Source organism: Sphaeramia orbicularis, chromosome 22, assembly GCF_902148855.1.
Source record: "Sphaeramia orbicularis chromosome 22, fSphaOr1.1, whole genome shotgun sequence".
NCBI classification, from domain to species: Eukaryota; Metazoa; Chordata; class Actinopteri; order Kurtiformes; family Apogonidae; genus Sphaeramia; species Sphaeramia orbicularis.
Genome location: NC_043978.1, coordinates 13,398,302 through 13,424,867, shown reverse-complemented (window position 1 = coordinate 13,424,867; position 26,566 = coordinate 13,398,302). Strand labels below are relative to the sequence as shown.

The 26,566-nt window shown below is 38.6% G+C and overlaps 1 protein-coding gene across 1 annotated transcript in view; it reads right to left on the bottom strand.

Moving 5' to 3' along the window:
* sgpp1b (sphingosine-1-phosphate phosphatase 1b) overlaps window positions 1-26,566 on the bottom strand; it is a 40,215-nt gene that overhangs the window by 5,781 nt on the left and 7,868 nt on the right. The window contains exon 2 of the mRNA XM_030126508.1: window positions 10,929-11,018. Coding sequence (XP_029982368.1) covers window positions 10,929-11,018 — 90 coding nt within the window. The remainder of the gene's footprint in view (window positions 1-10,928; window positions 11,019-26,566) is intronic.

The window sequence follows — 26,566 nt, the reverse complement described above, 5'->3', positions numbered from 1 at the left end:
ACCGCCCCCCCACCCACCCACCCATGAATGACAGGTGGAGGCTCCACTCATTCCAAACTCCATTAGGACAAAACAATCAACATTAATTACATATTGGATTAATTCTGTACAAAGAAAATACAGTAATATCATTTATTGTGTCTGTGGGACTTTTAAGACCTTTGAGTGTCAGATTTAAGGATTAATTATCAAATTTAAGGATAATTAAGGCCTTAATTTAAGACGATCACAGTTGCTTGTTGCTTTTACAGTTTGTGGAACTTTTAGGATCATGTATGTTGAGTTGAGGATCCTTCTTCAAAAAAAAAAAAAACACCATGTTTTTCTGGAAAAGATGATTATGACCATATCTACAAAAAAACATGGAAACACTGGAAAAGATCATCATCATCATGATCCGAAAAGTCCAAAATGGTGTCATATCTCAGCCTAGAAAACCCAAAGACTGATCAGAGAAAGTGACTGAATCAGAGTTTCAGTATTGTATGATCAGTTTTCATACCATCACATGCCTGAAACGATTTCCTTTAAATTAAACTTTTAATCACAGATCAAGTGTGTGATGTTTTGAAAGTTTTCTGATTGTGGTCAATGTAATGAACCCAATAATTTTTTACGGTTTTCCTTTTTCCAAAACATATGTGTTTGTATAAGTTTTAACACATTCATTTTAAGCCTTTTTCAGACCTCTTAAGACCATTCTGAATGTTATTTATGGTTGAAAACATGTTTAATTGACTCTTTTGTTCATTAATACTGAGTAACGTGTTAGTTTTTCATTGGAGATCTACACAGGGTTTGAACTGATCTGACGCTGCGTGTATCAGATCAGGACTTTTGTTGTGTAGACACTTACTGTTTCCCTTCTGATAAGTTCAGAATATAAACAGGATCAACAGGAAACAGGAAATGAGCAGCTGAGCACAACGGTGACCTCTGAACTTGGCTCAAAGGTTGTCACGTTCATCTATTTATTGACCCGAGCACCGTCTTGGTTTAGTGCTGAACTGTTTGGTTTTCTTCATGATAAACGTCGAGTTTTGTGTCTGGTTTCTCAGTCTGAGGAGTCCACATAAGACCAGGCCCTGATACAGTTTAAAGGTCTTGGCTGATAAAGCACATGTTGTAGTTGATGTTAAGCCTGATCTCATACTACAAGGATAACTTTTACTGTGGGGCAGTGTCCCTGGATGAAAACCAAGAGAAAACATCCTGATTAGCGCCTTACTGCTGCCACTGCAAACCTTTATCAGCCGCCTCTCCGTCTTAATGACACAGCACGCGTTGTTATCGGTTTCATCCAAAGAGCCTCGTGGTGCAAATAAAAGAGGAAACAGTGTACAGGTTGTCGACATGGGTGGCCTGGGTGGAAACATGGCCTGTAATGAGCCTGTATACTGCTGCCTGAAGTTCATCTGGAATCTATAATGACTTAATGGATGTAGACTTTCATATCTATTTGACCTGAGGTTTGACCACCGCAGTAAATCATGGAGTTATTGTAGAAAAGGACTAGGAAATGATAAATGTGTGTATGTGCAGGAGAGAAATCCAGCAGAGGTTTTGTACTTTTGTAGACATGATACACCTTTTTAAGATAAATACCACCCAAAAAATTCACAAGACTCATATTGACATTACATTTCACCCATGTTCTTAAAGAAAATAATAGTGTAAATATGATTTGTTTGTTTTTTCAGAGCATTGCATCATTTGTAATTTTACAGAGTTTCTGAAGGTAACAGCAAATCTAATTTAACGCTTTTTAATGCCTTTTTAATGTCACTTTAAACAAATTTAATGCCCATGTCCAACTGGAGTTACAGTTTTATATATAGTTTTTTGACTGTTTATCGTCAACAGGCTTTAACCTGGTTCTGAATAGTTCCTCCTCCAACCACCTCTGCTGAAACTTATATTTTCCCATTTTTCCCACATTTGCTAATATTTCTTCCGCTCTTTCACCACGACATGAGCACGCTCACAGCACGTCGCATTCCAAGCATCCGGTGTTGTGACTTCATGTATCGGCCATAAAAAATTGCCAATTAAAAGGTTCCACCTGTCAATCATCACACTATACTTCCGATCAAAATTATAAAATGTTTATATACTCAAAATAAATCATGAATAACAATGATTTTGTATTTAATTTTTTAATGCCTCTGGACATTGAATTTAATGCTTTTCACAAAATCTATTTAATGACTTTTAAATATTTTTAATGACCCCCAGAAACCCTGGATTAATGTTTGGCTGTTCATTTATGGTGACTGTTTAGAGTCTGTTGACACTAAAACTGATTCCACTTTAACCTGCAGGAGTTTGTGGGACGTCCTCTGATGCAGCTGAGGAAACACAAAGTTCATTCAGTCTCTTTTCTTCAAATACAACATGAGAATACAGAAAATATGTACACAGTCTTAAAAGACACTGAACTAAATGTGTTGTAAATGTTAAAGTCACTGTTTAGTGTGACCTCTGACCCCATGACAATTAACAGCACAAACAATTAGAAACATCTGACAAGTGCTGAATGAAACCTGGTATCAAACATCAGAAAATAAATGCCATGAATCTCATATTGTCTGAACAAAGGGGTTAAAAACATGTTAAATGCAAAGGGAGGTCACACTAAATTCGACAACTTTGGTTTATAGAAGCTGTTTTTACATAACTGTTACCTGTTAGCAAAGTTGTATCGTTCAGTTTGTCCTTTCAAGTCATTTCTCAAATATTTTACTGGAAAAATACTGACTGTTTTTTAGTTAAATAAGATGATGAGAGACATACAGACATGCTGATCTCTATGCGCCTATAAAATATCATCTCAAACATCTATAATGAGCCTAAATCTTGCTGTAAACTTTGTAAATGTGAGTGAAAGTTCCCTGTGTTAAAACGTCGGCAGTTGTCAACATGACCATCATCAGCAGCTTTTTGTCTCTGAGCTCTTCCTGCAGAACAAAGGAGCAGGAAGTCATTTCAGTGGCCGTGATGATTTCCAGATCACTCTAAGTACCCGGCAGGCTCGAAACAGCCGACCGCTAATGGCTCGCCATGTGTTCAGCTCCACTCCCTGAAACTCAACAACCCTAGACGCCTGTTTTCAGCTAAAACATTGGCATTGGACTGTTATCAGGTGGAAATGGGCTCTGTCAAACCTGGAAAACTATGATTCTGAGGTCTGGACCCCAACATTCAGTCAGTGTTATCCAAACAGATAATACGGGTCATTATATCCCATTGGATTCTATTCTAAGCTCTGGTCAGGACACCAGACACATCTGAGACATCTGTCCTGCTGATGTAATCAACAGGAGCCTTAACCTTTAGAGACTAAGATGTAACAGATAAAGTGACGTTAGCAGTGGTAAGTGAACTGAAAACACAGGCGAAGGCTGCCGCTCGCTGCTCTGTAATGTAACAGTTGCTATGGTAGCAGAAGAAGGACAAATAAACATGAGGAGCGGCAGAGTCCTGGTCTGTGCAGATGAGTACTTTTACCCAGAATGCAGAATTCTGGATAATGTCACAGTGTGGAACGCTTTCTGTTAGAGGTGACAGGAGTCTGAGTTGAACTTTAACCAAAGAACAGGAGGAGGAAGAGGAAGAAGAAGAGGCACCAGGAGGAAAAACAAAAACAGGAAGAAGCTGGAGGAAACAGTAAAAGTATAAACACCGACCTGAACTAGTGACTAGTTTAAGATAACTTATTCAGCATCCAACCAAAGCACAGACACTTTTTCATGTGTCTTTTTTTCTTTGTTCCTCTTCCAGATCATATAAAAATGTTTTTTTCAGGGCTGGTACAGAAAAACACTAACAGTCACATCCAGTGTGCAAAACTTCATTAAAATGCCTTTAATCCTTTAAACGGATGGCTGGAAATCAAAATGGACATTTGCAAAATGGAAAAGATAACAGCATTTGTTAATCACAAATTGGAGAAATTTGCTTCATACTGGGAAAACTGGGTCAACTATGTCACACACTATAGGCCTGATTTTATTTTCACAAATCAGTGATTGTGTTGTATGGAAAAGATCCCTCCCTACTTGTACATAGTTTTTCCTCTTTTATTTGGTTATCTGACATAAAAAAAAAAAAATTATTCTGGCCTTTAAAGCAGACAACAGACGTATGATATATACAAGTGATGTACCGAATGCGAATGTCTCATACTGAATATTAATAAAAAATAAATTACAATATAAAAAATGCCTTCTATCCAGGTCTTTCCTACAGAATTTCTCAAATAACATTTATTTTAACTGGATATTTGAAGTTAATATCGCACTAACCTATAGGTTTGTAGCATTAAAGTCACTAAGCTACTGAGTTTATTTCAGTTCATTTATAGTAATACTTTAGTGTCTGTCTGCACTAAATTGGTCAGATTTAGTCCATATTAATGTGCAGAGTTTATATAACATGTTGTTTTGTTATGGTTGAAGAAATAATGATGAAGAATTACCAGAAGTCCATCTGCAGCAGGTTTGACCTTTGAACTGTGAGTCTGATTTACAGTTATTTAGAGTTATGTTAGTTGTTAAAAAGTTTTGGATTCATTGTAAAACTCAGGTGGGACAAATTAGACACCACTAACTTGATAATTTATGAATCATTGTAGCTAAATTCTACAAGTTTACTTCGTCTAGTTGGAAAATAACAACATGAAGCATCACACACAAACTAAGCCTACAGAAACTACAGAAAAACTGGGGGTAGTTTGGTTGTAACTCACCTACATTTTATAGAAAAACAGTGACTCTACCTCCAAACACCCTACTAAGACCTACTTTAAACTGATGAATGAACCAAAGAACGTACACTTCAGTAATCTTTCAACACTGTTATTGTTTCTTTTCACACTGAAAAGGGTGGATTCTAATTCCTTCTGTTCCTTTTTCCTGTCACTGCTGTTACCTGATCTAAGTGGAACATTACTCAACACCAGTCCATGCATTTTATTGGATGTTAGATTAAAAACATATATACTGTATCTGATAATCGGTAGGGCTGGGTATCATGGCCAATTTCTATAATCAATTTGATTTCAATTCATAAGGTTCTGAATTGATTAATCATGATTCGATTCAATCCAATATCGATTTGATTCAGTATTAATTGATATCACTAAATTAATCTGAATCAAAGTACAATTTTGAGTTGTAACCCGATTATTTGACTACCATAGTCATGCAACACATCAATACTGGAATCAATATTGATATTACAAACAAAATTAATATAACATTTCAGCAGGAAGTAGCTGAATCTGCTCTGAAATAATGAACGAGACAGAAACATTCCCATGTTTCTACAGTGGCTCAGAACAGACTTCTTCGTCATCTTTATTCGGTTTTATGGTTGATGGCTTCTACTCACTAGGGGGTGTGCGCTCTGTGATTGTTGGTCGGAGCGGGGGGGGATGTGTGCACTCCGTGATTGTCGGTTGGGGAGCGTGTGTAGTGCAGCAGTCAGACATTGTCGCTTTCCTATTCCTCTAACTCCATACTCAGCCATAGGTGATAGTATGGATCCAAGTTAATATTCCAAGAACGACCAGGTTCCGCAACTCGCCTTGGAGAACCTCCGGGCGGCCAGTTCCTTCATACCGCGGGTTCGAGTTTGAGGCCGGGAGGACCTCCAGCAGAGGGGTTTTCTCCACCCTTCCTCCGCATCTTTTCTGCGCCAGAGCAGTCACGAGTGCGACCAAGGGGTTTGCAAGATGGAGCCAGCTGCACTTCCGCGTACTCCCGGTCCTGCTCTGAAAAATTGATCTCATCCACTATTAATAGATTACGCAAAATTAAAACGAAATCAATCTAAGATCGATTAAATCGATTTTTTTTTTTACCAAGCCCTAATTATCGGTATCTTATACTCATCATAAAGCTAATTGCATCACAGTCAGGTTGTACTTTATAGAAGGGTTGGATTGTGTGCATGGTAGACGCTGCAGATGAATAAAGATCCAACACAGCCTAGGATGATGAATGAGAAGTGATAAATGTCAGGACGCTTCAGTTCAGTCCAACCAGCTGTAAATCTAATGAAATGCTGAATAATTCTGGGTTTTCTGGGTGGGTGTGTATTCCAGTGCTCCTGGTTTCTATCTGGGGTTACTTTCCCGTCAAGGTGGACCCAGCAGCTCTTGTTAGATATGGTCTGGGGATGTGGGCTGGCAGATGTGCATGTGGTCTTGGAAGTGGAGGCCTGACACCACCTGTGGGCGGCCGCAGAAACTCTTTTAAGACGCTCTAAGATGTGGAAGGAGTTTGTCGAGTTTTTCTGGGAGGATGGCCAGCGTGGTGTACCGTCTGCTGCTCGCTCACCACCCATCCATCATTACAGTGCTATCACGGCAAACAGACGTCCCCGCCCCAACAGATCGGTGAGATTTTATATCAGGGGTGTCACACATAAGGCCCAATTAATTTGCAAAGTGCAAAAATTACACTGAAAATCTCTAACGGTCAAAGGTGTTCAGGGGCCACATACAACTCAATGTGATCTCAAGTAAAATTAAAGCTGCAAGCAGCACTGGGTGGGACCATGCGCCACTTGTTCCACCTCCCATCACTGTCGACACCTCAGCTCCACTCAAACCTCTCTGTCCCGGCTCCAGCTCCCATCCTTTCGTCTCCGTCTTCCTTTTTTCCCCTACAGGTCACCAGTGCCCCTCTACTGAAACCACCATCACCTTTTAATGAGGCTTTTATTTTGAAAATCCCTACTGTGTCTGTGAGAAACCATCATATTTAATTAAGGAATTAAAATTGTAAAAACAGTTGAGCAAATGGTATAGCATAATAACCTATAAATAATCACAACTCCAAAATTTCTCCTTGGTTTAATGTGAAAAAAGTTACATTATATTATGAAAATATTTACATTTATAAACTACCCTGTCACAAAAAATGTGAATAAGCTGAAAAAATGTAAACAACCTGAAATGTCTTAAGAAAAATAAGTGCAATTTTAACAACATAATGTCTGCTACTAAATGTTTTTCTGCATTTGTAGATCCACTGTGTGTTCATAATAAGCTGAGACATAATATTGTTGAAACTGCACTTATGTTTTAAATATATATTTCAGGTTTTACATGGTTGGTCAGGTTATTCCCATTTTCAAAATGTAACTTTCACACTAAAACAAAGAAACATTTTTATCATTATTTATAGGTTATTATGCCTATTTTTTTTACTGGTCCAGCCCACATGACATCACATTGGGCTGAGAACTGACACCCCTGGTTTAAAGGGTTAATTCATGTAGGGTTAATGTGACTGATGTGTGGACATATGAAGTCACAAACATCTGTAATGAACTTCCTATAAACAATCAGAACACATTCAAGTTCTTTAACTTGAGTCACTTCAAGTCTGGAAATGACAGATACCAGACTGGGTGGTGAAACATAACAAGATATAAATAGAGAATGATGTGGTCAAAACGAGTGCAGCTCTGTCCATAAATGTACATAACCCTCAGCAGAGTATGAAATTAATATGGTATTGAATTTTCTTTTATTTGTGGATACTGGTCAGATGAAGTAATGCATGGTCACCCATAAGGCCATAATAGTTTACATACCCTGAATATTTGGACCACTAATGTCCAGACATCAGGTGACACATGTAGGGTTAAAGGCTTACCGAAGCCACTTTACTGCGCCTGTGAATTAACCATTTCATTGATAAAGAGGTGAAAAATTACAGCTTCGTTCTACGCTGCAAGCAAATTAGTAAGACGTGTATTTTGATTTTGATGTGGTTCCTACATTTTTGCATTTCTAATTGTGTTCCTGAGTGAACTGCAGTTGGAATTTTACCGTCTAAAAATGACAGAAATCTAAAAATATAGCAAGAGAGCAAAATGGAAAGGTTCCAATAAGGAGGAAGGAACAAGTCTAGTGGTGCAATATTTACTTCAAGACACTCTGACGCAATCCACTCTGTTCAATATGTTGATGAAGTTTCAGATGCAGTTAAAACGATCTGACCAAAGAGGAAAATGACAGTGTTGAAGTGTGACCATATGAGGGTCTGAAGGTAGACCAGTCTGATCTGTCTGAAGTATCTCAGTGAATAAAAATCTATTTAATGAAAACTGTTGGTTCCACAACAACCAGACGACTTCTGTGATGATCTTTAACATCTTAATCATAGATTAACACACTATGAAGCCACATGGTCAGATCTAAAGTTAATAAAGTTATGGTTTGGTGAGATATTAACAGAACATCAAGCTCTACAGTCTGTCCTGAAGCTGAACATAGATGATAATGACTGCGTTTCACTTAATTTCGCTTCTTAATATAAATCAAGCCAAAGTTAAAAATAACCAAACAGGTCACTAATCTTTCTTCTTTGACTTGGAATCTGTCCTAACCAGGAGCATGATGGGTGACAGAGGAGAACTAGTAAAAGTTCAGTGATTCAAATGACGAAAATTTAATTTAGTTAGAGGCAGGGTGAATATTATTAGTTTCACCTCTGTTAACAGTAGAACTATAGACCTGTTGGTTGTACAACGTTTACTTTTATCATCAGGCTATTCTCAGAACTGTATACGTTGACAGTTCTGAGAGCTTAAAATATTAAACAGTGGAATTAAAACTGACATTCAATAAACTGTGCAGGTTTATAAGTCTGATTTCCTGTTTAATTTACTATAATGCCGTTCCTTGTCAGAAGCTGGATCCATTCTGAGGTCATAAATCCACCTGGACGTGGATACAGATGCTTTCAGAATGATACAGTTGCTGCTGGGCGTCGAGGTAAACCAACCCACTGGTGTTAAATTATGTTTTCCTGACTGCACTTGTGTTGTACAGCAGTGACCTCATCCATACTGAGCCCTGCTGTCGGCAAATGGGAGTCATTTCTGCTGGAAACCGGCAAGTTTTTGCAGGCGCAGGTTTTCCTCCAGTCTGCTCTGGAGTCCTTTGTTATAGTCTATGTTTTATAATCTCACACCCACATCTGCACAGGCCTGAACATGTTGGACAGAACACAGTGACATGTTATGTTAACTGACAGACTTTAAATACCTGAAATGAAAATGCACTCAGTATCAGCCTCTCACACGGGTTCGTCCTGAAACTCAAACCCTGCTGGGTCGAAATGACGTGCCTGGCCCGTCCAGGTAAGCTTTAGAAGCAGTGCTTTTGGAAGTTTAATCACAATTCTATCCTCCGGAGCAGGAAGGCCTTTGTTTGGAGACTTAAGTTGAGATTAAACCTCATGCTCGACTCATTGGGTGGGAAAGTTTCCTGTTTCAAAGCCCGCCTGTTAATCACACCATCAACTAACATCACACAGAACCTGACAAAAAACAGGGATTAAAGACCAGTCTGCCCTCACGGGTTTATGGAATTCATCTAATGCATGTTCTGCCAAGTAAGTTTTACAACCTAGTGGTAAATACAGTCGCGGATAAAATGATTAGACCACCCTTGTTTTCTTCAATTTCTTGTTCATTTTAATGCCTGGTCCAACTAAAGGTACACTTGTTTGGACAAATATAATGATAACAACAAAAATAGCTCATAGTAGTTTAATTTCAGAGCCGATATCTATCAGTTTTCCATGTTTTCTTGATAATAACCAAAATCACTTCAGTTCTTACATCAATATCTATGTCATTGTACTGACAAAAACAGTGCTTTTAGGCATTCCATGTTTTCTGTTTGTTTTAGTCACATGATAAACACAGGAGTTAGTACTGGATTACATAACCATTGTTTCTGATGACTTTTGATGGTCTAATAATTTTTTTCACAACTGTACTGTGGTTGTAGTTCATACATAAATCATATCTCTAAGCTACATTACTACTAACAGTTTTACATTTGGAAGGAGTCTCACAGTTTGACAAAATGTAAAGTAAAAAATTCATGACTTTTCCATGAAAAGGTTCAGTCACTATTAAAAGAAGCATCAGAGTGTGTGAGAATAAAGATCTGTGAAATTCTGTCAAAGATGCTAATGTATGGGATTGTAGAGATATGAGGTGAATTTATTTCCAGCAACAAACCTGGGGATTTATATGACCACTAGAGGGAGTAGTGAGTCAAATTTGAAAATGCAGTGCTGACGGCTGATATTTAGCTTCTATTTGGTTCGAATTATTTTATTTCTGAGTTGTTACGTCAACATAAATGCTCCTGTGGAACTTCTGTCACATGGTATAAAAACACGACAAAATGCTATTAAATGTGATAAAAAGAGGAAGCAGTAAAGAATTGTCTAAATAATTGCAGTTTGGTTGTCAGCATTGTTATTTTTCTTTCTCATACAAAATAAAATGACACCATTTTTAGCCGAGGGATGATATGAGCACTATTATCTGACGTCATTTTGAACAAAACCTGAGGTGGAGATTATAGTTACACGTACGAATCCCGAGGTCAAAAGTTGAACTCAACTAGGAGCATATGTAACGTAACAGGAGCTGAACCTGATGCTCACCAGGTTCTGTTTCCTGCAGATCGGACTCATATCAGGTTTAACAGACGCTGCAGATGGTTAAGACTAGGACCATCTGTGAGTTCTGTCTTTTCAGTGAATACCAGACGTACGATGGGTCAGAGAAGTCGACCGAGGCAGCAGATGGTTTCGAGTAAATGTGACAGAAATAAACCAAATGTACAAATGCTTGAGGTTTCCTTGTTGCATCTTATGCAAAAAATACAAATAATCAGCTTTTAGACCGGGAAGAAACCAAGATTTGACATTTATCATGATGGAAGTCGACTGGTATGATCATTTTTATTGTGGTAATATCTTCAAGCTCTACCACAGATGTTTTAAATTTTATCTGAAACTTGACATCTCAGGACTTCCTATCAAACATACATTTTTTCCTGAAATTCTACAGACACTGGTGGGGGTGTGGTGTATGTGTGGACGTACCAGGACCGAGTGCATCCCCATGTAGATCCGGCTGACACAGACCAGCAGACACCAGCACAGAGCCAGACTGAATCCCATAGAGAACGGGTACTGTGGAGGCGAGAGGAGAAGGTTCAGGACTGCATCACATTTCATTAGACAACAACACTAAACACTAAAACAGTAGTACAGGATCTCATTAGGTTTACTGGTCCCTTTAAATGACTGTTTGGTCGACTGTGGTCCTATTTAGATGTTGCGTTCACATTTGTCCTGTTCCCTCCTGGTGTTTAAAAGCATCTCCAGATGTTTTTCAGTGACCGGATATGACTTCTCTGCTCTATATGTAAATAAACCAGCTCATCTATAGTCCTAACATTAGTATCCACATTCATTTCAAGCTACTCTAACTGGCTTTACAATGTTTCTTTGCAAATGGAATTCACTTGCTTGAAATGGCAGTTTTTAACTCTTAAAGAACAATTTTTCATTTATTTATTTTAATTTATTTATTTAGACAGGGACAGTGCACAATATACATAACCTTAAACAGGAGAGATGTAGTGTGCCAGGTTGTAGCACTAATGCTAATTTCCACCTGTAGTCCCTGGGCAGGCCGATGTTATCATTAAAGAAACAGACATTAATAAAAACTAAAACAAACAAAAAAAGTTTGAGATGTTTTTCCAGAACTCAAAGAGATAAACCTTTTTAAGGGAGGAGCAGCAGAATTAGCAGAATTTCCTGGCAACATCCTGATGATTTTCTGTGAAAATCTGGTGTTTTCCTATATTTGATTTACTGATCACGTAGATGTTCAAAAAAAGCTCACAGCAAATTCAAAAGGTTTTCATATCTAAACAGAGAAAACTGAAGAAAAAGTGATTTTTCAGTAAAATATATCATTAACTGAGCATAAAAACAAGCATCTTCATTCACTGTCATTGATCCAACTCCATGGGTTTTACTGGTGAATCAATGTTGTAGAAGATGACAGTGTTTCCATGGTAACTAGTACAGAGCCTCTGAACATCCAAATGGGTCATATCTGATGACCATGAAAAGATGACAAACGTCATTTTACACTAATTATTTACATATTTTAGATCAGTAGAGGATTTTGGTCGCTGGTGGATATTTAGGTCTTTAATGGTTCAGGCGGACTGTCACTATTCTGTGAGATTTTTTTCTCTTTGCATGACACACAACAAACCTAATGTTAATCTATATGACTTTTCCACAGTACAGTATATTTACTACCCACTATATTATACCACTCATCTGGAACAGACTATTACATATCCTGTACAAACAACAAAAGACACTATGCAGACAGTCATGGCAAATAGGATACAGAAATGATGGGTTATGCATTTAAATTTTAAAAAAGATGCACCTGAGTTTCCTGAAGGTTTTAATGTGCTTTTGGGTTGTTGTGTTTTTTTTCAGTAGAGGGGATACTGTAAATGTCTTCAGTTGATGACACGATAGGAGCACAGTACTACTTCTGAGTGACTATATGCTGCTTTACGTAAGTTCATTTGTTAATGAGTTACCCCATAATTCACCTGTAAATTTACTGTTCTGTGCTGCTGATTAAACTACACTTTGTTCAGGCCTCGATAAAATGACGTGGTGGATATGATTATCTGCCAATGTGTACTGGACTCAGAGCACCTCATAAATATTTCAGCAATTCTGCGCTTTCCTTATCAGATGTACTCGGCCTGTAGCGAACGGCAGAAACACTGAGGCAGGGTTCAGTTTGCAGCTTCTAAACAAGTCTCAAACACTGTTTCATTTTAGCTCATGTGACTCAGATTATTTGTTTTCTAATCTGTACAAACTGCAAAAAGTTTCACTGAGTCACAGCTGCAGTTCCAGGTCACACAACTGAGATCATGAAAGCTACGTGGAACATTGAGGCGAACGCTTAGTGTGGACTTTGAAAGTGCAGCCAAAGCTAAATAATGAAGCAAAGGTCACAGAATTCATCATCATCATCCATCTGTCGGTAGCTTCTGTGAACAATGAGACGCAAAGAAAAACATCCTGGCGTGAATAAATTAAATCTTTCTGCATATTTGTCACTTGTGGGGGAACATTCAGTGATGTAGAAAAACAAAGATGATCTTAATTTAGGGACTTTAAAGGTTCCATATAGGGCTGCACGATTTTGGCAAAAAAAAAAAATCCCGATTTTTTCCTCTAAAAACTCGATTTTCGATTTTGATTTTTGGGTATAACTAGAAAAGGCAACAGCAGTCAAGATGTCGTTTTCGTGAGCAGCCCACAATGCAAGCCACTGCTCTGACCTCAAAGCTGTGATGGGATCACGTGATGAACCTACAGTTTTGTTTTGTTTTTTCTCTTCATTAAATCTTTGAAATGAAGTAGAGTATACAAACAATGTATACAACAAGAAAATAACATAAGTTTGTCAGGGGGAATACACTATAAGAAAATGTCCAAATCAGAGCAAATACTGATAGTTGTTACAACCTTTTTGTTTCCACATTTATCTAACAGCTTTAAATAAATTTCAACATCTTACAAAACATAAATAATATTTGGTTTTGTGTTACAGAACTTACATTTGTGAATGAAAAATTTAGCAAGTAAGAGGACTAAATTAATTTTTTTTTTTTTTTTTTTAAAGTTTTTTTTTTTTCTTTCTTTTCTGGGTATCTGGCCCACAGCAGTAATACCAGTGTCAGTCAGTGACAGGCATCAGTCGTGCGTGTGTGCGTGGACCAGGTTAATATGAGTGATCCTCATGCGGTTCTATTTAAACTGGAGGATCCGTGCGTGGAACAGACCGACCCAGGACACACTGGAGGGATTCTATCCTGGAGCTGGTGGATGTGTGTGGGCACAGGGCTGTGTGGGCTCCTCTGCTGAGGCTGATGACCCCGAGACCCGGACCCGGTTCGGAAGAAGACAGTACGGTACGGATCCGGGACAACGGAAGATGAGTGATCCGCAGCAGTTATATTTCAATTGCGGGATCCGTGCGTGAAGCCACGGCTTATATTGGTATAAGTACTGCGGGTTCATGAACAGATTTAACGTCCGGTCATTACACGGACTTCTGTGACAGGCCGCTGTCACAGGAAGAGCCTACGGGAGCCCGCGGGCACGCGGAGGCGCGCGGCCCGGAGGCATGAGAGAGATGAAATCGATTTTACGATTTCCCTTTTTTAAAAATTGTCCTAATTAAAAAATCCGATTTCGATTTAAAATCGATTAATCGTGCAGCCCTAGTTCCATATGTAGTGTTTCTAAATTTTAATATATAAAAAAAAATACCATTATCATCAGAGCATTTTGAATAAAGAGCTGTGAAGTTCTGCCAAAGATTTCCATCGATAGGCCAGGAATTTATGTGACCACTAGAGGGAGTAGTGAGTTACTCTGCCGGAAAACTAACACCACTGGGCCTTGGACCAAAGCATCAGAAAATGACCGGATGGGATGAGAACCATTAAGAAACAACTTTTACAATCAGTGAAAGTGAGTTGGTGATAAAACCTAGAAGCAGTGGTGTCGTTTTCTCCACTGGACCCAGCTGTACATGAGGAGAACGGAGTTTGATGCTGAAATGGCAGCATTTCTTCTACATTGGTGAGTTTGATTCTGAGGCTTATAAAGGTATAACGTTATTAGGGGATGTTATTATCTTTGCTAAGCTGTAGTTTGTTGATCCACGGTTCAGACTAAACTGACCTTGTTTATTTGATTCCAAATAGACCTTTAGTGCAGCTAATGAAAACGGAAGTGATTTGTAGTTTTACTGTGGCTGGTTTCTGTCTAAAAACAGAGCTAAGCTAACAGAGCTAAAATGTAAACTATCAGCTGAGGCAGTATGTGAAGATTATAAAGACTGTTATTTTGAGAGACTGTCAAAATAAGCATCTGTGAGTTTTAGTTTGAAGAAGAAAACTTGATGATATAATACAGATGTATGGAAACAATGATCTTTATACTTTATTCAGTGATTGATACAATCTGTGGATACCTAGTGTTGATTCATTAATGGTTTTGGTTCTAAGTGTGTTCTGTTACCAGAGTACCACCTGATGGTCAGAGTTTGAAGATCAATACTACATGGAACCATACAAGAAATTCAGCTAATTCTGAGCCAAATCTGACCAACAACTAACTAAAACATGTTTTGTATGAAATCCTGGCTGAGGAACTAGACCGTTTTCTTTTTGGAATGTCAATACTACATTGAATGGCTTATTATGACATAAATATTACAGGATTGTTGAACATCTCGGTGGTCAAAAAGCTTGGAAAAGTTGTTTAAACGTGTTAAAAAGACGAAGAAGAATGAAACTCATTTGACCTCTGACCATATGAGAAAAGACTGAAAAACATTTGCAATTTCTCCATGAAGTTGGAAAAAATGACTTCTTCTGTCATGATGTCTTATGAATACACTGTCAGTTGAACATTATCTAAAGCGGGGTACACACATAAAGATAATCGGACTGTTTTTGTCCTGATTTTCCCCCTTCCTGACCAAGGACACCAAACGCCAGATTATTCTATGTTTTATAAGATTATCCTATAAGATTATCCTGTGCTCTGAGGTGTGTTAAGAGTGAATTTGTCCCGATAATCGGCTCCGAAACAGTCTGGGGCCGACAATCGTAAATATTAAAGTTGTTCAATATTTACGACCAAAAATCTTTGTGTGTGAGAAAAGCCGACGACTCCTGAGTCATGACTCGTGAATTGTGATGTGAAACGGAATGTAGTAAATCTAGAAGTGAGCTGACTGAGGAACAAGGAAGCAGGCGTAATTAAAAACAAGCATGGCTGACCTGACCTGTTTCTGTTTTTTTAGTTTGGGATTTTTGCATCGAGGATAGTCCCAAGAACACCATCTTTCCCTCCTCTCGTATGTCCTCTTCTATATTGCACGTTGTGTTTTCCAGTTGTTGCTGTTACTTCTTTGTTTTTGTTAGATCACGCAAGATTTCTGGCTTGGAGGACTAGATTCTAGATCGGTGGTGGGACAGAATCGTTATGTGTGTGGTGCGCTGTGTTCAGATTATCGGAATACACCACACACAGTACAATCAAACCTGCCTGATTTTTTATCTTCATGTGTGGGGTCTGTAACAGATAAAAAAATCTCTCCAGATTTAGAAAATTCTTATGTGTCTATCCCGTTTAAGCACATACAAACAAATAAGTGGTGCAGTGAATTCTCCAGTCAGTTACAATTTAACAATGAGACACAATGAGAAGAAGCCACTGCATGAACCCAGTCAAAATGATGTGAAAAAAGTGTTTAAATATGACATTTTCATCCTTCTGAATGGAGACCATTGTAAACAAACTGTAAATTGATCACAGCTCACGTCATCGCCATCAGGTCATTGTGCACCCACGGTGACGGGCCGACGGGTTTCAGCTCGTACATTTTTAACCAGTTTCATGCCAGTTTAACAGCGTCAGAGATGTTTGGAGAAGAGGCCGGCGGCTAAGCTGAGGAGACGGAGGTGAAAGGACGAGACGCTGAGGTTTGCACACTCGCTAACGGCCTTTTGTTTCCCTTTTGTTTCTGGCCATTGTGGCTCCTGTTGTGTTGAGAAAAGATCAGATTCCCTCCCACAGACCAGAATCACATTACACCCGGTCCCAGACCTCAGGCCATCGAGGGCAGACGACGGTTCAGCGCCGTTTGACAGATGTTAACTGACATGAAACACTGAGTGATGGGAGGTCTCACTCTGATCTGGGTTTCAGTAGCAGATTTTAGTTTAGAATAAGGTTCATCAATCATTATCACCTACTGCATTAAAAATGTCTGGAATATCCATCCAACCATCCATCTGTCCATCCACATCATCCATTTTTTTTGTCCATCTACCAGTCAGTCCACATCATCCATCCATCCCTCATCCACCTCTCATCATCCATCCGTCCATCTGTCAACACCATCCATCCACCCACATCATCCATCTGTCTGCCCATCAATCCATCATTCCACATCATCCATCCATCAGTCAGTCAATATCATCCATTTGGTCCACATCACTCATCCATCCCCCATCCACCTCTCCTCATCATCCATCTGTCCGTCCACATCATCCATCCATCCATCCATCCATCCATTCATCCGTCCGTCCGTCCACATCATCCATCCATTAGGCAGTCAGTATCATCCATCTACCCCTCCATCCATCTCTCCACATCATCCATCCCTCCATCTGTCCACATCATCCATCCATCCCTCCATCCATCCAAACACTGATGTCCTGCTGTCCTTGAGCTTTGCTTGTCCAAATATGACCTACATGTTATATATAGTTTGTTGAGAAGGTGCTACATCTCTGTTAGACTCCATAAATCAGTCAGTACATAGAAGGTGACTGGATGAAACCAGTAGAACAAAAAACAGAAACAAGCACTTGGGCAGAAGCAAAGCAGACGTTAGGTTGTAGATTACAGGAAAGAAAATAACAGGCAACAGAAGGAGTAAAGGAGGTCAGAACTGCACACGATGTGACGGTGACACAGTTTAACTACGGAGTGAATGTGATGTGCCTCCACCCGTGTTTTCAGGCTGTTATACAGACCGATCTGTCTGTTTTGACCAATGTGCACAGTTCATTCCATGATTTACAGAAATGCATCACAGCCAAAATCTGAGGAGACACGGCTCTGCTAAATGTCATTATTTTAGGACATTCTGCAAGATTTTCCCACGCCAAATTAAAACACAATCATCAACAAAATAACTTTTTCCACAACTAATATATGCTCCTAATATGCTCCTAATATCCTATATGGGTTCAGTAACAGGATTTGGCCAAAATTATGTGGTGTAACAGCTGGGATATGGACAAAATGCTAGGCCTAAATGTTGATTTTTTTCCCCATTTGATATGGACAATTTATGTTTTTCAATCAGTTATTTTCTGACTACATGGACCGATAACAAAATTTGGTTGATTTTTTTCTGTAAATTTTTGTTTCATGTTGATTATTTTTTTCAATTTTGCTTGTTTTTGTTCAATCTCTTAATGGTATAAAACCTTGGAAATATGCACTTAACATGTCTTTAACCCTTTTTGTTCAGACAACATGAGATTTATGGCAAAGGAAGGTCACATTAAATATGACCACTTTGGTTTATAGAAGCTGTTTTTCCCTGACACTTTTGTTTTTCCTATTGTACATACTTCATATATATCCAGACTGGATCATAAAACAGAGACTGACTAATGTGCATGTGTGGACATTAGAACTTTACTAAACCAACAAACATAACACTGGACCAGGACTTTTACCTAGATGGAGAAGAACGCAGGATAAAGCTCTTCTCATTCCCACATTTTTCTGTTTCTATTGTCGGACCAAAGCCATAGATTTTCTGTATATGTCAGTGTGTCGACAGACTTTCCTCTTCAGACCTAGTCCTGTGATGAAGATGGGATTTATTACAGGTTTGTTTAACCACCAGCTTAACACTGACTATTAGAAACATGTGAGTGCTGTTTCAGAATTAGGTCAGAGCATGCGTGCGTTACAGTGAAGCTGGAGAATACAGGAGGAGGAGGAGGAGGAGGAGGAGGAGAAGGAGTAAGAGGAGGTTCTTTGTGGAGACGCTGTAAAACAGTCCTACAGCCGTGTTCTCTTTGGCCTCTGCCAGCGACCGCAGCGGTGTACGATGCACAGTTTTATAGATATTCTGTGTTGTTTGTGTGGTTTGTGGTTGTGCTCATTGACCGTCAACCTCGGTGCAGTGTTTACTCTACCCCCCCCCCACCACCACCACCCCCACCCCTTCCACCTGACGTCGACTGTACAGACGTACACACAAACCACAGCTAGCTCGGTGTGACGCTCAGATCTGCCAAGACATAAACCAGTCTGGTCTGAGGCTGCACAGTCGCACACATGTTGAAAATCCCTCTGATGCTGAATTCCAGCGTCCCACAGCAAAGGACCAGGCCTGACCTAATTACTTTATAATCACTGTTGCAGGACACTTAATTTGATGGCTATAAACGGCAGCTTCACACATTTACCACTTCAACTGTCAACAGGAAGAGTCTGAAATATGTCTGGATCTGAGGAGGATTAAAACAAGTCGACATGCAAGTGGAAGAGACCCACAATTTTATTCAACACTTTATTAACGTCCATCAGTTTAAAGTGTTAAAGCCCTAAAACAGATATTCAGGGACCTTAGCTATTATCAGCTGTGCGGCATTCAAAGTCATTGTAAAATACACATTACATCTTTATCACTGCACCAATAAAATGTGTCCACAATTCAAAGATAAATGTTAATAATCAGTTTTAGACTACTGCATTGACTAAAATATCCCTAAGATCTGCATTAGTGAAAGACTGACTCATTGTTATCAATAAATTATTGCATTTTAGATGTGTGTGTGTGTGTGTGTGTGTGTGTAGATAGATCAATGAATGCCAAATGGGTGTTTTTCTATTATTTTAACATAAGCAGAAGTTGCTCAGAGGCTCATGGGTAATTTAAGACTTCATGACTGGAATGATTGACTTATAGGGAAAATAATTACTAGTAATATTACAATAGATTTTTAATGGTTAGTTCTGGGGCACCGCTAGCAATTGTGGGCCCCATGAAAGCTAATGCGGGCCCTTTAAAAAATTCAGCATGTTATTGATTTGTCGGGGGGTGGGGGGTGGCAGTCCATAACTGATGTAACTAATGCTAAGGCTGAGCGATTTTATCGATTCTGCGATATATAATGATATTTTGTTTCCTCAGAAAGTATTGATTTTTCAGCCGCGAGTATCGATACATTAAACCCCATTCAAATCCCCTGTGTTCTGTCTGGCACACTGCTCGCCGCCCATTTCCCCTGTTCGCTTTGCAGGAAGAACGATTAGGTCAGCCAGCCACTAGTGTCGCTGTAGAGCATTTCTAGCAAGTTACCCGTCTGGATACTCGTCTGGATACTCTCTTTACACAGACACCGAAGTCTTTCTCTTCCTGTTTAGGCAGTCAGAGCTAAGAGATTCAGGAGAATGGCGGCGAATATAAATCCAACACCTTCATACTTAAAGGCAGATGTGTGGGAGCACTTCAGGTTTAAAAAGAAGGAAAGCCAGATGTGCATGTCCACTCCCAGTCTTCATCTGTTATTACAAATCCTCCTTCCTTTTCCCATTTTTACCTCCGCCAAGGAGGTTATGTTTTTGCCGGCATTAGTTTGTCTGTCTGTCCGTCCATCCTTCCATCTGTCCGTCTGTGTGCAAGATATCTCAAAAAGTTATGGATGGATTTGGATGAAAATTTCAGGAAATGTTGATACTGGCACAAGGAACAAATGATAAAATTTTGGTGGTGATCGGGCGGGGAAGTCTGTGCTCTCTGAGTGCTTTTCTAGTTCTTTAATGTATTTGGTGGAAAGATTGTTAAGATTTGAAATATTCTTATAAAGCTGTGATATAATCCCTTTTGGGAGTTCTGATTTGTGTATGTTTATAAGAAGTTTAATGAGGGGATTATAGATTCTGCACTTTTCAAAGGCTTGGAAACCACAGTTTGTATTGTTTCAAAAAAATCAAACAAATTTTCTAATCAGATCTTTGATTCATTTTGTCCAGCATTTGCAAGCTGTAGACTCTCTGTCCAGTCAGAGCCATATATTGTGTAATTGATCGATGCTTTCAGTTTTCAGTTCAATTAATTCAATCCAAGTCAATGGAACACTCACAAGATGTCACCAAAATCACTGTCCCTTTAAAATCTTTCAGAAAATTATGTAAGTGTATCAAATCGTATCGAATCATATTGTTGGCTGAATATCGTGATATACATCAAATCGTGAGCTGAATATTGTGTTTCGTATCGTATCGTATCGTGAGATTAGTGTATCGCTACAGCCCTAACTAACGCTAGCGTGAAGCGAAAGTAAAACTTAACATGCTTTCAACGTCCGACTCCCAGCTTCTATGACTCTTTTACACAGCGGAACTTACACGAAATTTTCACAGCTTCTAACCTGTATCCACTGGACCCCCTCCACTGCTCTATGCCATCCTCCCCCCAGAAATGCTGGGTCCCATGAATTTGTCATGTTTACCCCCCTTTTACAGCGCCCCAGGGTTAGTTTATTCAGTTATAGATTAATTGATGAATTACAGTTCAATTTTTCCATGAATCTAAAATTCACTATGATTCGACTTCTTATATGACAGTAAATGTACCTAAAAATCATCACACAGAGCATAAACCTACAGATACCAGAGAAATCTAGAGGAAAACTGTTTCTAGTTCAGAATGTGGATCGTGTTTCTACATCAAGATATTGTCATGTGATCTAATCAAAAATGAATGAGCTCTTATGTTGAACCTACGTGCAAAACGAGGCGTGCAGCGTTCACCCCTCCTATAAAACAAACACTGTGGCGCCCCCTCCCCTCTGAAACAGTAACAGATGGCAGGTTGATATCGATCAGGAGTCGAAATGAGAAGACAATGTCGGAGTCGCTGTTTGGCAGGAAGAGCTGCAGCGCTCCCACCTCTCAGGAAGTCGAACACAAAGCCCGTTTACTGAAAACTGGACTGGACGTCCAGCACTTTCACCAATATGAGCTGTAGGACATGGGCTGGACTCAGATCCACAACCTGCTCTTCATCATCTTCAGACTGTCCTTCACTCCATCTCCATCTCCTCATGTCTCTGCCTCAAAACTCCTCCCTCCTCTTCTTAATCCTCCTTTTCCATCTCATGTACCCCCCAATTACACCTTGAGTCACTGTTTTGATGTAAACAAATCTAACCTTTTCCTCATGCTTCCTCGTCTGCTGCTCTTTTTGTCCCTCATCCTCCTCCGTACAGGAACATCTGGCTGTAGTTACAGTCTGAGGGTGTAGGAACGTCCAAACATTCCTGCTGCTCAGATGAGTTTCAGCGATCCAACAGGAAACATCTTCAAGCAGTGAGGACGTGGAAGTCAAAACCCTCCTTCTCTGGTGTGAAGGATGAAGTTAACAGTTTCATCATCGAAACTCATCTGGACATTTTCATCCATCTTCAATATTTCGTTTACATTTTAGCAGCAATGTGTGAAAAAAAACTGAAAATTTTACTTCTGTACAAATAAAGGATTATCTCCCTGATAAGTGATGAGGAAAACTACATCACTCTTATCGCTCTTCTATTAAAATATGATCATAAGTCCATCTCATCCAGCTACAATACCAAGAAACAAACTAAAAACTGTACTTCTGTCAACTCTGAAGATGATTTATTGATAAATAGAATTCCTTTCAAGACATAAAACCTGGTGCAGAGACATGATATAAACAAGGAAAACTATCTATTAGCTGAAAAACCCTGTGAAAGCAAAGCAGTGATGGGAACTCAGCTGTTCATCACTGTGTCACTCTTTGAAGGCGGGGCTATCACTGATGCATCTACTCCTCTGATTGGTCACTTTTCACCCACAGTCTCCAGGCTGTCTCTGACCTATGACCCGTGACCCCTTTCATGGCAGAGGAATTAACAAGAGAAACAAAATACAGGACTTCATGCCACTAAGATCTATTAATGTGTCTCTAATGTTGGCTGTCTGTTGGGATGGGTCAGTGTGGTTATTTGTTGTCGTAACCAAATAATTTCCTGCAGAGGATCAACAGAGTATCTATCTATCTATCTATCTATCTATCTATCTATCTATCTATCTATCTATCTATCTATCTATCTATCTATCTATCTATCTATCTATTTCATTTACTCCTGTTACTTTACCTTTACTTTGATTTTCTGCTACTTTTTACTTCTTGGTGAATATTATCCTTCGTACTCGTCTGCATTTCTTTAACAATTTCAGTTACTTTTGTGTCATTTTATTAAAAATAAATACTATTATTATGAATTAAGATGAACGCATCAATAACTACAACGCAGAGATACAGTAGAATATTCTTAAATGGTGTTTTATAAACTGTATTATTGCTACTTTGGCTCCAGTAAAACATCTGAATACATTTTGCACCGCTGCATATTTGTTGTTGTTTTCATTATGGTCTGATCTGACTTGAATATTTTAAAGGTTTGTTAAATAATTACTTCCTGCCCTACATATTTCAGAGTTTTAGCCGCTATTATAAGACTTAAGTGACACGCATATATTTTGGTTATCAGTAATTTACATAATTTTATTGAAACACGGCATCAAATACATCACTGATATCACTTTTCTCGTTTCACTAATGTGTTTTTTGTTTCCAATTGTATTTATCCTCTTATAGAAAACAAGTATCTGTAGTGTCTCTATAAATATCAGGAGCTGCTATTCTTTTAGCTTGTAATTCATCTCACAAATTCTATAAAGACGCATTTGCACTAATAAAATATGATGTGATGAGTCTGGAACAAGAGAATTTGTGCATCAATGAGGAAACTGAAGAACCAATCAAACATCATCATCATCATCATCATCATCGTTGTCCCTGAATCTTAAGTGTCAAAGGTCAATGTGATGAAAGACCGATTGTCAGACCATGAGTTCTGGTCACGGCCCTCGACTTATGGATGTGGTCTTACTGATCACCGATACTGTTCTGTTCAGACATATCAGTTGCACACTACATCTTCAGAGACAGTTAATTCTTTACTCCATAAAATGTCTGATGAAAAAGGCTGATCACTGTTTCCTAAAGCCTGTGATGTCTTACTAAAGTTGTCGTTTGTCCCAAAACTACAAATATATTTGGAATATCCATCACAGAGGAGGAAGGAAACCAGAAAATATTCACTGTTAAGATGTTGGAATCAGTGAATTTGGATTTTTTTTGTCCTTTATGTAATTAAAGATTATGCACGCTGATGATCGATTATAAGAAACAGTTGTTGATTGATTCAATAGTTCACAAATAACTGCTGCCGCTCTGAAATGTAGGGATATATTGATTGATGCAGATACTTAAAGCAATATTTTCTGTTTCTTTATGTTGTTTTCGTTATTTATCCCCATTAGCAAAGAAATCATCATTATAAATATCAAAATCGTTCCTCTTTTAATGTCTTTCAGTCCTTCATCCCATTATCTTTGAATAAAAACAGATTCAACCATCACATTTATGATAAAACTTTCAATATAAGACAGAAAAGATAAATATTTGATACTGATACAGATGTCCAGCCAAACACAAGCAGATTGTGTGACTAAAATACCTCCATATTCTGTGTTCCATTAAATCAGTGAATCCCAGTGATGTTTCACTAAATGTTTCCATAGAATTAAAACTGACACTGTTAAATAAGTCACTTAAAGACGTTCCTACTTCATGTTAAAAATACAGCAGGTATTAAGTGAAGTCTAGTCTGCAGACGGCTTAAAGAGGGATTTATAATGTCTTTGAAATATGTCAAATTTAGGACTGATTAATCCCAAACTCAAAAAGGAAGCATCCGAATCTTAGGGTGACGCAGAGTTCAGTGGCGTCTCATCAGGACGGGTTTATTAAAAGTGTCTAGCGTCGCAGCTCTGCCTCCGGTCACTGGTGAATGTCTCCCCATTGTCACCGATTAGAAAACGTTTTAACGTGTAACTAAACTAACACATAAATCTGTTATCGGGGAGTCACGTGGTCGTAGGTCAGAGGTCATCCGTCTTATCTGTGGCGGGTCATAAATCAATGCCTCCCTGCCGACGCTCGCTGCGATTCAAGCATGAACACAATACGGAAAGCTCCCACATGTTTTCCTTTCAGAAGCTCCGCCCACAGCGAAGAGAAGCCAGACTCATGGTGAGAATGTGATGGGGCATCATGGGAAGTGGACGGAAACATGTGTTGAGAATGTACACACACAAAAAAACAACACAATAAAAACACTTGACCGTGTTTCTGTAAGTTTAGATCCAGTTCTGAACATAATGTGACTAAACCCAAGTAAAAACAACAAAGTATGTATGGAAAATTACATGTTTCTAAATACAAAAGCTGCCAGACAACTAGAACGCACAAATATTCCTCATATTTGCTGATGCAGAATCTGATTAACCCACGAGTCTCTGGTCAACTGCAGAACAGTTCCACTCAAACACAATGAGAACAAAAGCTCTGCTGGGCTTTTCTTCGAGTCTTTACAAACACAAGGACGTCCTACGGTTTGTTTCTCTGAGGACGACAATGGACGAATCTACAAAGTGACACAATGTAGGAGTGAAGAGGAGGAGACGAAGGAAACACCAACACACAACAGCTTCTAAAACAGAACTCCAGCCAACTGGGAGTTATTCTGACGATTCAGGACACACACTGTTCAGAAGGACAATAATATTCCTCCATATTACGGTGATATTTGACATAGGTCTCATGAACAGCAGGTTCTGAATAGGATGTATATGAGACGCTGATGTTCTTGAGGTTTTAGGATCATTGTGTGTCGACATGTAAACACATCACTCAGCCTCTGATGTGGGTGTTTATAGTCTGTGTCAGGTTTATGGTAAGATCTGTGGTTTTGTCTATTCTTTTTTTAACCCATAAAGACCCAGAGTTACTTTTGTTTTTCTCTCTATTTAACCTTTCTTAAGTGATTTATTATCATTTATTATAACATCATCCTTTATATTTGCATTTTTCACTGTAAATCATGTATTTTCTGACATTAAATTTCCTATATTTAATTTAGATGTTCATGAAACTCAGTTAATTCAAAGGTTATTATATTAAAACAGAGAAAACTGAAGAAAAAGTGAGTTTTTCCGCAAAATATGTCAATGACTGAATATAATCCAAGTGTGTCCATCCACTGTCATTGATCCAACTCCATGGGTTTTACTGGTGAATCAATGTTGTAGAAGATGACAGTGTTTCAACAGTAACTATGGAGCCTCTGAACGTTCAAATGGGTCATATCTGATGACCATAAAAAGATGAATAACTGCATTTTACACTAATTATTTACATGTATTGATAGGATTAGTGGATTAACAGACATTAAACATTTAACATCAGTGGATGCTTTTAGTCGGCTGTGGATGTTTGGGTCTTTATTGGTTAATTTAGTACAATAATAGAACACGAAACATGGAAAGGAACTGAAAAACAGTGTTTCCTCTGATGTTTAGAGAAGTATCATCATTTAGCTTGAATTTTTTTTTCACTACATGAAGCTTAGTTTAGGAGCAGATAAACATTATGGTATTATCTTGTATCATATTCCAAACTCTCTCAAAAGATGTGAGTCAAAGCAGAACTCCATTGAAGAAACAGAACAGAAAAGGGAAGAAAAGAGTCGACAAATGTGGAAGTGATGCTTCATATCAGACACGTGAGGAACAGGGGTTGATGGGGAATGCAGATTAATGAGTGTAGTTTCTAAAAGGAAATATCACTGCTTCTGCAAATAAAAAGAAATTAAATACTGTTGGAAATTCTGTCTTTTTTTTTTTTTTTGGAGCTGTAGGCTACATCTACTGACCTGAGCATCTGAGATAACATAATGTACGCAAATGGAGGTTTAGATGTCCTGTCAGATAACAACATCTACTAAGCTTTAATAAGGATCCAGTGGAAACAACACTGACCACTAGGAGTAGGAAAAGTCTTTTTTTTACAGAGCCATAAACAAAAACACCAAATACTCACAACTGTCATATTTTTTAACCCTTTAAATGCCATGTTT